The sequence below is a fragment of the Gouania willdenowi genome, chromosome 9 (assembly GCF_900634775.1).
Source record: "Gouania willdenowi chromosome 9, fGouWil2.1, whole genome shotgun sequence".
Taxonomy (NCBI): Eukaryota; Metazoa; Chordata; class Actinopteri; order Blenniiformes; family Gobiesocidae; genus Gouania; species Gouania willdenowi.
The window spans coordinates 42715016-42731074 of record NC_041052.1 but is presented as its reverse complement, the minus strand read 5'-3'; the positions used below and the strand labels follow the sequence as shown (position 1 = coordinate 42731074).

The window sequence follows — 16059 nt, the reverse complement described above, 5'->3', positions numbered from 1 at the left end:
CTCTTTGAGAAGCTCCAACAATTACAGTATATGTGCTTTTATTCTGATACAGTAAATTATGTAGATGACAATAACACACACACACACACGCACACGCACACAGAAATAGAATATAATTGTGTTACTGTACAATCAGAGGACAGAAGTTATTTAAAAAAAACAAGTTTAATAAAACTATTCTATGGAATCCTGGAGATAAGTGTGTGATTCATGATTTCATCAAACACTTCCTCTAATTATTGATGATTTTACTTTACTTTACAAATTAGATATAAAAATAGATTTAAAGCAGCTGAAATTAGGCTCAGGCAGAAAAGACTGTTTATCTGTATCACTCATTAATACTGAAATTAGATTTAAGGCTATTTAAGGGACCACATTGTGCAAAATAATAAATATATGCATAGCTGCACAGGAAGTGGGTGAGAAAACATTTCCTGAGAAAAGATTAGATTATAAAAGCACCTCTTCATTGGCAAAAATAATAAAATGTGCTTTCTCACAGGTTTTTAGTTTTTACAGCCAAAAAAGTCAATGCTAACGTAGCGAGGGTAGCCTTCTAACGAGTTCATGCTAACAGGATCCATCTTCCAGTACTGACGTCCACGGATAAAGTGAGCATAGCCTGAAAATAAAGAGAAAATAACATTTATTTAGTTCATCTTCATTCATCCAGTGTTTACAGTATATCCTCTGTATCCTGTTGAACCTCATATTATCATCAAGGTCAATTTGACCCCATTCAATGTCCATCATTCAAAAAATAATAGTTGACTTTTTTTTGTTTTGCTTCATATTTAATAACTTTTCCTAATGTGATGGGTAAAAATGATTCAGCATAAAATTATCATGATGATATTTTTTCAATGTGTTGAACACATATTGCACACACTGGTGTTCCTCTGGGGTCAATTTGACCCCAAGCTGCTGACACCTGCCAAAGTAGAGCTGATATTTCCCGTGCTGTGGAGGGCGGAGTATTTCTGAAAAGACATTGGTAGTTTATGCAAACTGAGGGAGGAGCAAACATATAAAAGCTTGCATCGCCCTTTATCAACATCGTTCCTCATTGTTCTCTGTGTGTATTGGCTCCTCATCTCTCTCTCTCATCTCTCTCTATAGAAAATGTCCTCTAGCAAAAGGTTTACTGTCAGTGGGGTTTAGGAACAGCTCTTTCACAGTAAAAGTGATGTAAAATGTGTCAAAAACTTTATAGTGATTAATTCAAAACATGTTGCAAAGATAAGTAAATAAATATGTTAATGAGGGGAAATGGGGGTCACCAACATCAATCAATGTGATTCATTGAGTGAGAGTCATGAATGTGCACCCCAAATTACAAAATATTTGGAGATCCACTAACTGTAAAAGTGAAAGTTAGTCCTGATGGTGGCGCTAGAGAACAGGTCATGGTTTCATTATTAACGGATTATTTATGGATTCAACAAATAAACAAAGTGTGTGACACAATAATTTACTGAAAATCATTTTCTGGAGGCAAATACCCATGGGGTCAGATTGACCCTCAGAGTTAGTGATATGAGTGTTAACAGGGTCAGGGGTCTACAGCAGCCCCTCACAGACATGTGATTCCTATTAAGTGTAAGGATAAGCATTTGTAACACAAACTGGTAACTATGGTACACCAACATGTCAGAGATGAACATTTCCTGAAACACTTTGTCTGAATAAACAAAACCTTAACATAACATAGAAATAAAAATGATTTTTTGAATGAATCCTACCATAAATGTCCCTGAACGCAGCATCTACTTCATCAGGGATGTTGCTCCAGTCTTTCATGCTGCGTGGATTAACAGACTCCACTCTGCTGTCCTGGGGGCTGAACCTCCAGTAACTGCCTGACTTGATGAAGTAGGTGTTGTAGTTTGGATCGTGGCCCCAGCGTAGAGCTGCCTGAACCCCAGAAACAGACAGACCTAAAGCACCGAGGGGCTCTGGACCCCGGATGGGCATCTCAGCATCAAACACCCAGTAGTTCTCACCTGTGGAGAAGATATCATCATCACTTTATCACATTATCAGCTCTGTTCTGTGGCATCATTAGTTTGGTTTTTCAAATCTATCAGTAGCTCTAACGTCTGAAGTTAGAGAATAAATCACTGACACACAAAACACACAAACCCTGAGGATAGAAGGACTTCAACTGTCTACTAAATAAACTAAAAAGCTACTAAATAAACTAAAAAGCTACTAAATAAACTAAAAAGCTACTAAATAAACTAAAAAGCTACTAAATAAACTAAAAAGCTACTAAATAAACTAAAAAGCTACTAAATAAACTAAAAAGCTACTAAATAAACTAAAAAGCTACTAAATAAACTAAAAAGCTAATAAATAAACTAAAAAGCTACTAAATAAACTAAAAAGCTACTAAATAAACTAAAAAGCTACTAAATAAACTAAAAAGCTACTAAATGAACTAAAAAGCTACTAAATGATCTAAAAAGCTACTAAATAAACTAAAAAGCTACTAAATAAACTAAAAAGCTACTAAATGAACTAAAAAGCTACTAAATGATCTAAAAAGCTACTAAATGATCTAAAAAGCTACTAAATAAACTAAAAAGCTACTAAATGATCTAAAAAGCTACTAAATAAACTAAAAAGCTACTAAATGATCTAAAAAGCTGCTAAATAAACTAAAAAACTACTAAATGATCTAAAAAGCTACTAAATAAACTAAAAAGCTACTAAATGAACTAAAAAGCTACTAAATAAACTAAAAAGCTACTAAATGATCTAAAAAGCTGCTAAATAAACTAAAAAACTACTAAATGATCTAAAAAGCTACTAAATAAACTAAAAAGCTACTAAATGATCTAAAAAAGCTACTAAATAAACTAAAAAGCTACTAAATGATCTAAAAAGCTACTAAATAACTAAAAAGCTACTAATGAACTAAAATAAGCTACTAAATGATCTAAAAAGCTACTAAATGATCTAAAAAGCTACTAAATGATCTAAAAAAAGCTACTAAATAAACTAAAAGCTACTAAATGATCTAAAAAGCTACTAAATAAATCTAAAAAGCTACTAAATGAACTAAAAAGCTACTAAATGATCTAAAAAGCTACTAAATAAACTAAAAAGCTACTAAATGAACTAAAAAGCTACTAAATGATCTAAAAAGCTACTAAATAAACTAAAAAGCTACTAAATGATCTAAAAAGCTACTAAATAAACTAAAAAGCTACTAAATGATCTAAAAAGCTACTAAATAAACTAAAAAGCTACTAAATAAACTAAAAAGCTACTAAATGATCTAAAAAGCTACTAAATGATCTAAAAAGCTACTAAATGATCTAAAAAGCTACTAAATAAACTAAAAAGCTACTAAATGAACTAAAAAGCTACTAAATGATCTAAAAAGCTACTAAATAAACTAAAAAGCTACTAAATGATCTAAAAAGCTACTAAATGATCTAAAAAGCTACTAATAAACTAAAAAGCTACTAAATGATCTAAAAAGCTACTAAATAACTAAAAAGCTACTAAATAAACTAAAAAGCTACTAAATAAACTAAAAAGCTGCTAAATAAACTAAAAAGCTACTAAATAAACTAAAAAGCTACTAAATAAACTAAAAAGCTGCTAAATAAACTAAAAAGCTACTAAATGATCTAAAAAGCTGCTAAATAAACTAAAAAGCTACTAAATGATCTAAAAAGCTACTAAATAAACTAAAAAGCTACTAAATAAACTAAAAAGCTACTAAATAAACTAAAAAGCTGCTAAATAAACTAAAAAGCTACTAAATGATCTAAAAAGCTGCTAAATAAACTAAAAAACTACTAAATAAACTAAAAAGCTACTAAATAAACTAAAAAGCTACTAAATAATCTAAAAAGCTACTAAATAAACTAAAAGCTACTAAATGATCTAAAAAGCTACTAAATAAACTAAAAAGCTACTAAATGATCTAAAAAGCTACTAAATAAACTAAAAGCTACTAAATAAACTAAAAAGCTGCTAAATAAACTAAAAAGCTACTAAATAAACTAAAAAGCTACTAAATAAACTAAAAGCCTGCTAAATAACTAAAACTACTAAATGATCTAAAAAGCTACTAAATAAACTAAAAAGCTACTAAATGATCTAAAAAGCTATAAATAAACTAAAAAGCTACTAAATAAACTAAAAAGCTACTAAATAAACTAAAAAGCTACTAAATGATCTAAAAAGCTACTAAATAAACTAAAAGCTACTAATGATCTAAAAAAGCTACTAAATAAACTAAAAAGCTACTAAATAAACTAAAAAGCTACTAAATGATCTAAAAAGCTACTAAATAAACTAAAAAGCTACTAAATGATCTAAAAAGCTACTAAATGATCTAAAAAGCTACTAAATAAACTAAAAAGCTACTAAATAAACTAAAAAACTGCTAAATAAACTAAAAAACTACTAAATAAACTAAAAAGCTACTAAATAAACTAAAAAGCTGCTAAATAAACTAAAAAACTACTAAATAAACTAAAAAGCTACAAATAAAACTAAAAAGCTACTAAATGATCTAAAAAGCTACTAAATGATCTAAAAAGCTACCAAATGATCTAAAAAGCTACTAAATGATCTAAAAAGCTACTAAATAAACTAAAAAGCTACTAAATGAACTAAAAAGCTACTAAATAAACTAAAAAGCTCCACAAGAGACACATGAACATGTTTGTGTGTGAGTGCATCAGGAACACATCTACATCTATTTAGTCTGTAAAGAGTGAAATTATCTTAGCTGATAATTTCAGATTAAAACGGACTTAGCGTAGCCACCTAGCTTTCAGAGGAAAATACCATAAACATTTGCATTATATTTTTACTGATCACATCTGTCAATCATTCAACCATTAAAGCTATAGACCACATTAAAGGAGCTTCAGTTATTTAGTTACGTACCTTGGAAGAACCAAATGTTCCCAGCTTTGTCTTCAAAGGCTGCCTCTATGTTGTGGGGGATCCCCCTCCAATGACGGGAGGCCAGTGCTGGGTAGCCATGTTCTAGATGTCCCTCCCTGATCCTCCAAACAAAGCCTGACTTAAAGAAGAACAGTTCCCCTCGGATCATGGACACGGCATCAAAGTCAGTGTGGCAGACATCAGGCTGCTAGGAACACACATTCATTATAATTAATAACATTATTGTTATTATTATTAATAACATTATTATTATTATTAACATTATTATTATTATTACTAATAACATTATTATTATTATTAATAACATTATTATTATTATTATTATTAACATTACTATTATTATTATTATTAACATTATTATTATTATTAACATTACTATTATTATTATTAACATTATTATTATTAATAACATTATTATTATTATTATTATTATTAACATTATTATTATTATTATTATTATTTTTTTTTTTTTTTTTTGAAAGAAACTGATCATTCAGAGCAGACATTCCTCATACCTCTCGCTGACGCAGAAAATCAGAAAATTCGGTTATTCATTGTTGATGTCCTGAAATAGTAACAAATGAAAATAAAAAATAAAAACTTATAAATAAGCAGAAAAAAAAGGCAAAAAAAAAAAACCTCAAAATAAAAATCAAGAGAAGTTCTTCCACTATTGGATCAGTTTTTGTGTTTAGTTTTTTCCAGTGGTCCTAATTCTAATCCTAATCCTAATCCTAATCCTAATCCTCCATTCTTGACCAGTTATTACACTTTGGGTTTTATTACGTATTTTTAAAAACTATTGGGGTCTTGTTTTCTCTGGTCCCTTACCAAATCTGACCAGTGATGACATGTATAGCCTATAGCATGTCATCATTTAACCGCTGGCTATCGAGGTGGTGTCCAGAAAACGAGGTGGGCTTCATTGATAATTGGAGATCCTTCTGGGGAAAACCGAACCTGATAGGAAGAGATGGAATCCATCCTACTTTGGAGGGAGCATCTCTACTATCAGAAAACATGGCACAGTCACTGTTATGACATCTCATGAATGAGACCATGTTACAGAGGGGGAGTCCTCCACGCCCCTCTGCGCTTGCCTTAGGACAGTTTCCCTCCCATTGCTATTATGATAGCTGTGTTCATCGCCATGACAACTGTTGTGATGGTGATGAATATTATTTTATGGAGACGGTGTCTGTCCCCCGACCCATATTTCACAATGATTTTAACATAAAATCAAATAAAAGAGCTATCAATTATAAAAATCTGAAAAAAATTAAAATCTCAAATCTAGAAACACCAAAACATAAAAGCATTAGATGTGCTCTATTAAATATTAGATCACTGAGATCCAAATCTCTACTAGTAAATGACCTTATCTCAGAAAATAACTTTGATTTATTCTGTTTAACTGAAACATGGCTGTATCAAGATGAATATGTTAGTTTAAATGAAGCCACTCCTCCCAGTCATTTAAATACTCATATGCCACGAGACATAGGCCGTGGAGGTGGTGTAGCAGCTATTTATCATTCCTCTCTCCTAATCTATCCTAAACCAAAGGCCAGTTACACTTCCTTTGAAAGCCTGGTTCTAAATTTATCTCATACCAAATCAAAAACCTTCCAGCCAGTCTTATTTGTGATAATTTACTGTCCTCCAGGCCCTTATTCTGAATTTCTATCAGAATTCTCTGAGTTTATATCAAACTTAGTCCTCAGTTCTGATAAAATACTGATAGTAGGAGATTTTAATATCCATGTGGACAAAGATAGTGATAGCCTGAGCTCAGCCTTTATGACCCTAATAGACTCAGTTTGGCTTTTTTCAAACTATTAATGAAGCTACTCATCGTTTAAATCATACTCTTGATCTTGTTCTAACATATGGCCTTGATATTAATGAACTAAAAGTCTACCCTGAAAATCCTCTGCTATCAGATCACTTTTTAATATCTTTTTAACATTATCCTAGAGGATCTCGCACTGTGCAATAAAATAGTTACGAGTAGAAATCTGTCCAATAGTGCTGTGGCTAAATTTAAAGAGGCCATTCCTGCTGCCTTAAACTCAGTGCACCATCCAATAAATAACTATGATATTAATTATAACCCCTCTCAACTGGATCTGCTTGTCGATAGCTCTGCTAGTCTACTAAAATCCACCTTGGACTCAATTGCCCCATTGAGGGAAAAAAACTATTAAACGTCAGAGGAAAGCTCCGTGGTTTAGCTCTGAAACTCACACACTCAAACAAACAACCCGTAAATTAGAGAGAATGTGGCGCTCCAATAAAACAGAGGAGTCACGAATACTCTGGCAAGAAAGCCATAGTAAATACATGACAGCCTTACGACATAGTCGATCTACATACTATTCCTCACTAATTGAAGAAAATAAAAATAATCCGAGGTACCTTTTCAGCACTGTAGCCAGGCTAACACAAAGTCAGAGCTCTATTGAGCCCATGATTCCTCTAGCCCTCAGCTGTGAGGACTTTATGACATTTTTTAACCATAAAATTCATAAGATTAGAGATAAAATTAGCCACTCCCTGCCTTCACCTGGGCCTGCTGTACCATTAAATGTAAATAGGCCTAACCTAAACTGTTTCACACACATATAGGACTTCAGGAACTTAACTCTATTATTTCATCCTCCAAACCATCGACCTGCCTTTCAGATCCGATCCCAACTAAGCTGTTTAAAGAAGTTGTTCCCCTAGTCTGCCCATCTTTGTTGGAGACAATAAATATATCCCTATCAATAGGCTACGTGCCACAGTCCTTTAAAGTAGCTGTAATCAAACCCCTTCTCAAAAAACCTACTCTTGATTCCAGCACTTTAGCAAACTACAGGCCTATATCTAATCTTCCTTTTATTTCAAAGATTCTTGAGAAAGTTTGTGGCGGCTCAGCTCTGTGAATTTCTTCAAAACAACAGCCTGTTCGAGGACTTCCAGTCAGGTTTTAGAGCTCAACACAGCACAGAGACTGCTTTAGTTAAAGTAACTAATGATCTACTCTGGGCTTCAGATGAAGGACGACTCTCAGTGCTGGTTTTATTAGATCTTAGTGCAGCTTTTGACACTATAGATCACTATATTCTACTAGAGAGATTAGAGGAATTACTTGGAATCACAGGGACTGCCCTAAACTGGTTTAAGTCCTACCTATCTGATAGGTACCAGTTTGTACACGTGAATAATAAGTCTTCTGTGTACACTAAAGTAAGCTACGGGGTTCCTCAGGGCTCTGTGCTAGGTCCAATCCTCTTCTGTATCTATATGATCCCCCTTGGTAATGTTATGAGAAAATACTCTGTTAACTTTCACTGCTATGCTGATGATACCCAACTGTATGTATCAATGAAGCCAGGTGAGACAAATCAGCTATCTAAACTTGAGGCCTGTCTAAAGGACATTAGGGCCTGGATGGACCAAAATGTTCTTCTTCTTAACTCAGACAAGACTGAGGTCATTGTACTGGGCCCGCGACACCTTAGAGAAACCTATGCTAGCCTAACTGCCCTAGATGGCATTACTCTGGCACAAAGCACAACTGTTAGAAACCTTGGGGTTCTATTTGATCAGGATTTATCCTTCAACTCTCACATAAAACAAACTTCAAGAACTGCCTTCTTTCATCTCCGTAACATTGCTAAAATCAGATCTATCCTGTCTCAGGGCGACGCCGAAAAGCTAGTCCATGCTTTTGTTACCTCTAGACTGGATTATTGTAATTCTCTTTTAGCAGGCTGCCCGAGCAAGTCGCTTAAGACACTTCAGCTGGTTCAAAATGCTGCAGCACGTGTACTGACTAAAACTAGGAGAAGAGATCACATTACTCCTGTATTAGCCTCTCTGCATTGGCTTCCCATAAAATATAGAATAGAATTCAAGATTCTTCTTCTCACTTATAAAGCCCTAAATGGACAGGCACCAGTCTATCTCAAGGAGCTTGTAGTGCCATACAATCCCCCCAGAACACTACGCTCTCAAAATGCTGGACTACTCGTTGTTCCATTTGTCTCTAAAAGTCGTATAGGAGGAAGAGCTTTCAGTTATCAGGCCCCACTTCTCTGGAACCATCTACCAACCACGGTTCGGGGGGCAGACACCCTCTCTACCTTTAAGGTTAGGCTCAAAACATTCCTCTTTGGTAAAGCTTTTAGTTAGGAACCAGCTCATAGCTCATAATTAAGATGCAATAGGCATAGACTGCCGGGGGGGGGGGGGGGGGGGGGGGGTCTGGCATGCTCGGTTGGAGAGAGGTTGGAGAGGGCGTTAAGAGAGAGGTCATTTAGGTTAGAGAGGGACCGGAGAGGGTCCCATTCCTCTCTCTAACACTCCCTCTATGTCTGCTTCTTCCTTGTGTGTTTGCTCCTGTTCTCCTTCTGGCTTTTGCTTGCAGGTCCGTGGGATCCTCAGTGTGGAGTTACAGAGACTCAACAACTCTGTCTCCACCCTTTCCTCTGCACACACCCAACACAGCATAACGTGGATGGCTGTTCATCATAGGATGGGATCCACACAAGGTTCCTGCTGCTTAACAGAAGGTTTTCCTTGCCGCCATGATGAATTCATGTTGGGTGTGGGATACATATGTATGTGTATATACGTATATATGCATATGTGTGTATCCATAAATGAAGAGTCCGTCCTTAAGACTGCTCTACTGTAAAGTGCCTTGAGATACCATTGGTTATGATTTGGCGCTATACAAATAAAAGATTGATTGATTGATTGTTACATATTGGGTTGTTATTAATTATGGGGCTCTAACAGACGCTTCTATATGAACCAATCACTAACACCCAATGACTTGTTTATTTTTGATCAATTCATTAGTTCCAGAAAAAGGTTCATTTCAACTATTTATAACAATTTATCACAATCTACCCATACTTTACTCTCTCTCTCTGAAACTAAAAGCTGAATCAACATAAAACCACTTTGTTTTATATGAACTTCTTTCGCCCTTTACACGTTCCATCTTTAATCTGAAAAGTCAATATTATTTAGTCACACTCAATCATATGCAGGTTTGTGTCAATCACTCACAGTGGTGATGATCTCATTAGTCTCTGTCTTAGCTGGAGGAGGACGAGGAGCAGGAGGAGGTGATGGTGAGGCCAGTGATTGAGGATGAGTTCCGTACAGATACTGGATGCCTTGCTTGTCGTCCTCACTCAGTTTGAGTGGATATGAGAAGGAATAATAAGCAGACATAATGGCTCCAGGTACGTTGGAGTGCTGCAGGCCCAGAACGTGTCCAAACTCATGGGCAGCCACCTGGAGAAGGTCCGTACCTGCAGGTGGAGAGAAAACTACGTTTAACAGCTTTGTTGTGGTTTACTCGTGACACAGGCTATTTATCCATCAACACTAGACACCACATCATCCATTTGTGTCAAACTCAAGGTCCAGGGGCCAAATCTGGCCCTTTAGACCAGGGGTGTTAGTTCAAGGGCCAAATACGGACGTTTGATCTCAAGCGGCCACAGATTTTAGGTGGAGAAAAAAAAACTATTTTAACATCATTGTGTCTCAGTTTTCAATGTCAGTTCAATTCACTTAAAAACATCTTGAATGAATTTATTACCAATTTTTTGTGTAATTTAGAGGAATTTTGTGCAATTGTTTGTGAGAAATTGCAAGATTTGTAGAAAATTTTAGAGTCCTTTCCAGATTTTGCAATTAAAAATGTTTATGTGATATAAACAAAGCAAAAATACAAACTCATAAAAATATCGTAGAGTTTCATTAAAATGGTCAATTTGAGATATGGATTATTTGGCCTTTTACACAATAATTCACGTTTTCTCTGTAATATTTACATTCTTCTGCGGGCTGAATTGGATGCTCTAAAGGGCCGGATTTGGTCCCCGGGCCTTGAGTTTGACACGTGCTTCAGACCATCCAATTCTTCCCACAGGAGAAAGGAAAACATAAATGATTGTGTAAAATACCAAAAAATAATATGTAAGTTGTAAATCTTCTATTTACACAACTTTAATGAAGGATCACATTTTTCCCACGCTTTTATCACATGACTGCAGTCATTTTAAATCTCAAATTGTTCAAAGAACTACATTTTCCTGAAAATATTTCACATAATTTCCTCAAAATAAATAAAAATTAGTCAAAAAAATCAATGAAATTTTATATCTGCCACTTATTGCTTTATGTATCATTTATATGTGGAAATGTCAAACTTGTGAACATTAATGTTAAAAAGGTTCATTTAAAATCTGCAGCCCTTTATATTTGACCTCTGAACTAACATTAGCCAATGAATGGAAACGATGACTAATCATATCACCTGACATTAAGTTAATGTGTTTATAAAGATATTGTTACCAAGGTAAAATAATAAACAATAATAAGTATTTATTCTGATTGTTTGATGGTAAAATAAAACATCAGAATATAATATAATAATGTAAGAGATGTAAACATAGAATATAAAGGTGAAAGGTCATTAAACACTAGTTTAAAAGTGTTGGTGCTGATGCCTGAGGGTCACCTTATTTAAACTATGACCCCCCCTCCCCCCACTGACCCTGACCTCATTTATTCTAAAGCAGGGGTTTTCAACCACTGGGCCGTGGCACACTTGTGTGCCGTGAGAAATGATTCAATTTCACCTAATTGTTCTAAAAAACATTTTTAAAACTAATTCATTATAGTGTGTAATTATTCCATAGTGCTGCTGTAAACCCCTCCCCCTACCCCTCCCCCTCCCAAAGATTTAAAAACTGGTTTAAAGATTCTCTCACATTTTACTGAAATAGAAAAAACAACTCATAGATGATGCTATGGAATGCAAAACATCCATCCCTCCCTCCCTCCCTCCCTCCCTCCCTCCCTCCCTCCATCCATCCATCCCTCCCTCCATCCATCATCCACCCACTTACCCATGTGGTTTCCTAGAGTCCATGACTCATCATAATCAAAGTGAATGTCACCCTGACGATGTGTTTTAGGAAAGAAGGCGTGAGCTAGAATTCCACCAGGACCATCAAAGGGAAGATTGTCACCATGCCAGTACCTACAGGGTCATAGGGTCACATGGTCATAGGGACACAGGGTCATAGGTTCACATGGTCATAGGGTCACAAGGCCACATGGTCATAGGGTCACAGGGTCATAGGGTGATGTCACATGTGCACATGGTCATAGGGTCACATGTCATAGGGTCAGGGTCACAGGGTCACAGGGTGACGTCACATGGTCATAGGGTCACAAGGCCACAGGGTCATAGGGTCACAGGGTCATAGGGTGATGTCACATGATCACATGGTCATAGGGTCATAGGGTGATGTCACATGGTCACATGGTCATAGGGTCATATGTCATAGGGTCAGGGTCACAGGGTCACATGGTCACAAGGTCATAGGGTCACAGGGTGATGTTAGAAAAGTGTCTACTCTGCATCCCATTTTGTGCAAAATAACTTGTCACATTTCGAGAGCGTTCAGTTTTCAATCTTTAGACACAGTAAAATGATTACATATAAAGTATTTGTGTGGCTTTATTTGAAGTGTGATGTAAATCTTCTCAGCATAAAACAAAGGATTCTAATGTTATCAACTCATGGAACAGTCAAATCACTTATGATAAAACTCAACAACCTGATCTTTGAGAGTAATATAGAAGATATTCAGATCAAAAATGTATGTAAACACCAGTAACAATATTCACCATGTGTTTTAGTTTGACTGTATTTGCCTTTAATTTAATTCAAGTCGTTAGAGTTATAAATGTACATATTTACCAGTGTTGTGTTCACTTAATGATATTTTACAAGCTTTTGAATGTTTTTAGTTTTCAACATAATAAATAATGAATTGGGCTCTGGTCAGATTCAGATTCACATTTTATTTAATAACTAATATTCATCCATTCTGACCTACTGTTTGCTCCTTTTGTCAGGGCAGGGGCTAAATGACAGTAATATTCACTTTTTAATGATTGTGAATCAACCCCCACCTGGTGAAGTCAATGTGGATGTCTGCTTTCCCACTGTGGATCTCAGTGAATGTTAGTGGGGTGACCTCGCTCCAGATCTTTAGAGCCTCCTTAAAAACCCGTCGAACCTTTTCCTCATTGATCTGCCAGGGGAAGCGAACGATCCTGTAGAGATCAGAAACACTGTGAGCTTTTACAATAGCAGATGTAATATGAGATCTATGATACTGTAACACGTGTGACGCTAACAAAGCTCGTAGAGAGCGTCCCACCCACTAAGATGATTACTGAGAAATATTTACTCTTCTAAACAAGTCTGACTCATTTCATCTGACTAACAAAGTTCATCTGCTGCAGAAGAAACTTTTCAAATGTACTTTTGAATAGTTTAAAACCCACTAGTTACTGTACAGGTCATGAGGAGTGCTGGTGTCTGTCCCATACATAAACAATGACCAAACACTGACTGAACATAATGAAATGCTGCCAGTTTAGAGGAATGAACAATAATTATGAATTATTGTTTGTCTGTTGACTGTATGTGTCAGACATGTAGCGCTGGTGGGTTCAGCCCATAATAACATGTTTCTGTTAATAAGACAAGAATGACTGTTGAAATATTTCCTGATTGATAATAAATATTTAAAAAAAAATTACTTTGTGCGTTTAAATTTTTGTTGGGTGTAGATGAGGTGAACTATTATTACCTCTGAGCATACTGTATATACTGTAGGTCAATTATTTATCAAGCACATTTAAAAACAAACGTTGACCAAAGTCCTGTAGAGAAGTTATAAAAGTTTACACAAGTAAAAGAAAATGAGATCAAATAAATAAAAATATAAAACCAATAATGTCAGTTCAGTTTAAAAACCACAACATAAAAACATGTTTTTAATGAGTTTTAAAAATATCAACAGTAATAATAATGATAAAGAGAGGACTGTTCCACAGTCTAGGAGCAACTACAACAACCAACAATAGTGCAAACATAATGTCTGTTACCCTTATCACGACTATATTAAAAACAACAGAAACTATTTACAGTAGTACTTCAAAGACATTAAGAACTACAGTCTATATTTCTATATTAAACCTGTGACACATGCTCTGGAGGAAGTGACTAATCATAAAGTTGGATAATAAGTTAAAATGTATGTTTGGTGAGTTAGAGCTGGTGTCTGGATGATCAAATACAGTAAGTTATCTGATCACAGACAAATACAATCTTATTGTTCTGTAACTTGTGACAAATAAAAGTTGATTCAGATTCAGATTAGAGAGAAAAGTCAATGATTTTAAATGGTTTACCTGTATGTGAGGTCGGCTTTTTCCAAACGTCCTCCATACAGAACAAAACGTCTCTGTCGTGCTGCTTTTGGATAATGTTCTTCTCTAGGTGCTGGATAGTCTGGAACTCCACATCTACGTCTGCCTCTAGAGTTGGAATTATTGGCTGTTATCACTGAGGGATTATTTCCAGTCTTCTTCATCAGCCTTTCAATGACCTGGAACAGCATTTTAGATCATTACAAATATGACCTCCGTTATGTGTGAGAACTGATGATGGATGTTGATGCTTTACAAACCATCAAAAAACAATTGCCCTCAATTACCAAACTTGCATGAAAATGGGTGCAAATCAGAGTTCACGTGGTGTCATGTACGACACAACGTGTTTGTCAATCTTGACAAATCTTTCCAAAGTTTCTAAAAGCTGACTTAAATAGGTTAGTGCAGGGGTCAACAACCTTTACTCTCAAAGGAGCCATTTTGCCCAAACTCACCAGGATTAAAGTCCTTCTGGAGCCGAAAAAAAAAAAAAAACCTTCTCAATGCAAACATTACAGTGTATAAAAATCTATAAAGTTGAAATAATATCAAATAATTTTATGAGTTAATGAAATTAATTTCTTGCAACAGAAACTCTGGCAGTGCAGCAGTTGACACTTGCCCTAGTAAACATCTCTAAATGGCTCGAGCTGTCTCACCTAACCTTAAATGTGAAGAAAACCGTTGCTGTCTGTTTCTCAATTAAAACAAGACCCTCTAACAGCACCTTTGAAGTCAGCATAAACAATGAAATCATACAAGTAGTAAAAGAGACCAAATATCTTGGAATTATTATTGATAACAACCTTAAATTTCAAAGTCAAGTCAAAAATGTGTGTAAAAAGGTCAAATCCAACTTGAACTGTTTTGGCTTCATCAGGAGGGATCTGTCCCATCAGGCCGCCCTGCTATACATGCATGCAATGATTTTTTCACATCTGTCCTACTGCATCACATCCTGGTCACAAACCTCCCCGTCCACACTCAAGCCAGTTGTTTCATTGTACAAACAGGCAGTCAAGGTATTTGATAGGAAACCTATGAGATGGCATCACTGTGACATCATTCATAGACATAATCTTTTTACTTTCGAAAACTTTATAAATTTTAGTACTCTGAAATTGGTCTTTAAATGTTTGAACAGTCATGTGTCGCCGCTGTTCTCAGCTCTCATTGTTCGGCGTCAGGACTCCCGTAGACCCAACACCAGAGCCTCGGTCAGTGGGGACTGTGTTCTCCCAAAATGTACAAAATCTTTTGGACAGTCCAGTTTCTCTTTTAATGGATCCAGCCTGTGGAACTCTCTGCCCACTGATTTAAAACTGCAGACTGACATGAACAGGTTTTACAGAAACAATGGCTGAAGTCAAGTCAAAGCTGCTCACATGGTAACGCTTTATGAAATGTATCCTGATGTGTATTGTTTACCTTTTAAATAGTGTAATGTGTATTGTATTGCATTGTGTATTGTGAAATGTGTTGCCTCCTATGGACAGGTGTTGCAAATTAGCAGTTTTGCTATAACACTGAAAACAATGTATCTGGTTTGTCCAATGCAGTTGTTATGTCCATATCAAATAAACGAATAAATAAACATATCAAGCAATCTATTTTCTTCCAGAATAGTCTTTTTGTTAGTTTTGTTATCTTACCAGGGATTTCATTACAACTTAAGGTTAGCCACAGGTGCAAGTTATTGCACAATGTGATTTATTTTTAGGTTAACAAATTGTTTTTATGCTAATTTTATTTGAAGTTAATGTCAATATTCATCAATACCCTCTGTAAGAAATAATAATTAATTATTTTATTAAG

At 35.3% G+C, this 16059-nt stretch overlaps 1 protein-coding gene across 1 annotated transcript in view; it reads right to left on the bottom strand.

Annotated features, from left to right (window-relative positions):
* LOC114469751 (stromelysin-3-like) overlaps positions 1 to 14351 on the bottom strand; it is a gene marked incomplete at its 5' end in the record, with an annotated part of 33729 nt that extends 19378 nt beyond the window's left edge. Inside the window, 7 exons of the mRNA XM_028457533.1 lie at positions 521 to 625; positions 1746 to 2006; positions 4918 to 5125; positions 10003 to 10250; positions 11859 to 11992; positions 12934 to 13077; positions 14224 to 14351. Coding sequence (XP_028313334.1) covers positions 521 to 625; positions 1746 to 2006; positions 4918 to 5125; positions 10003 to 10250; positions 11859 to 11992; positions 12934 to 13077; positions 14224 to 14351 — 1228 coding nt within the window. The remainder of the gene's footprint in view (positions 1 to 520; positions 626 to 1745; positions 2007 to 4917; positions 5126 to 10002; positions 10251 to 11858; positions 11993 to 12933; positions 13078 to 14223) is intronic.
* Between the last annotated feature and the right edge of the window lie 1708 nt (positions 14352 to 16059).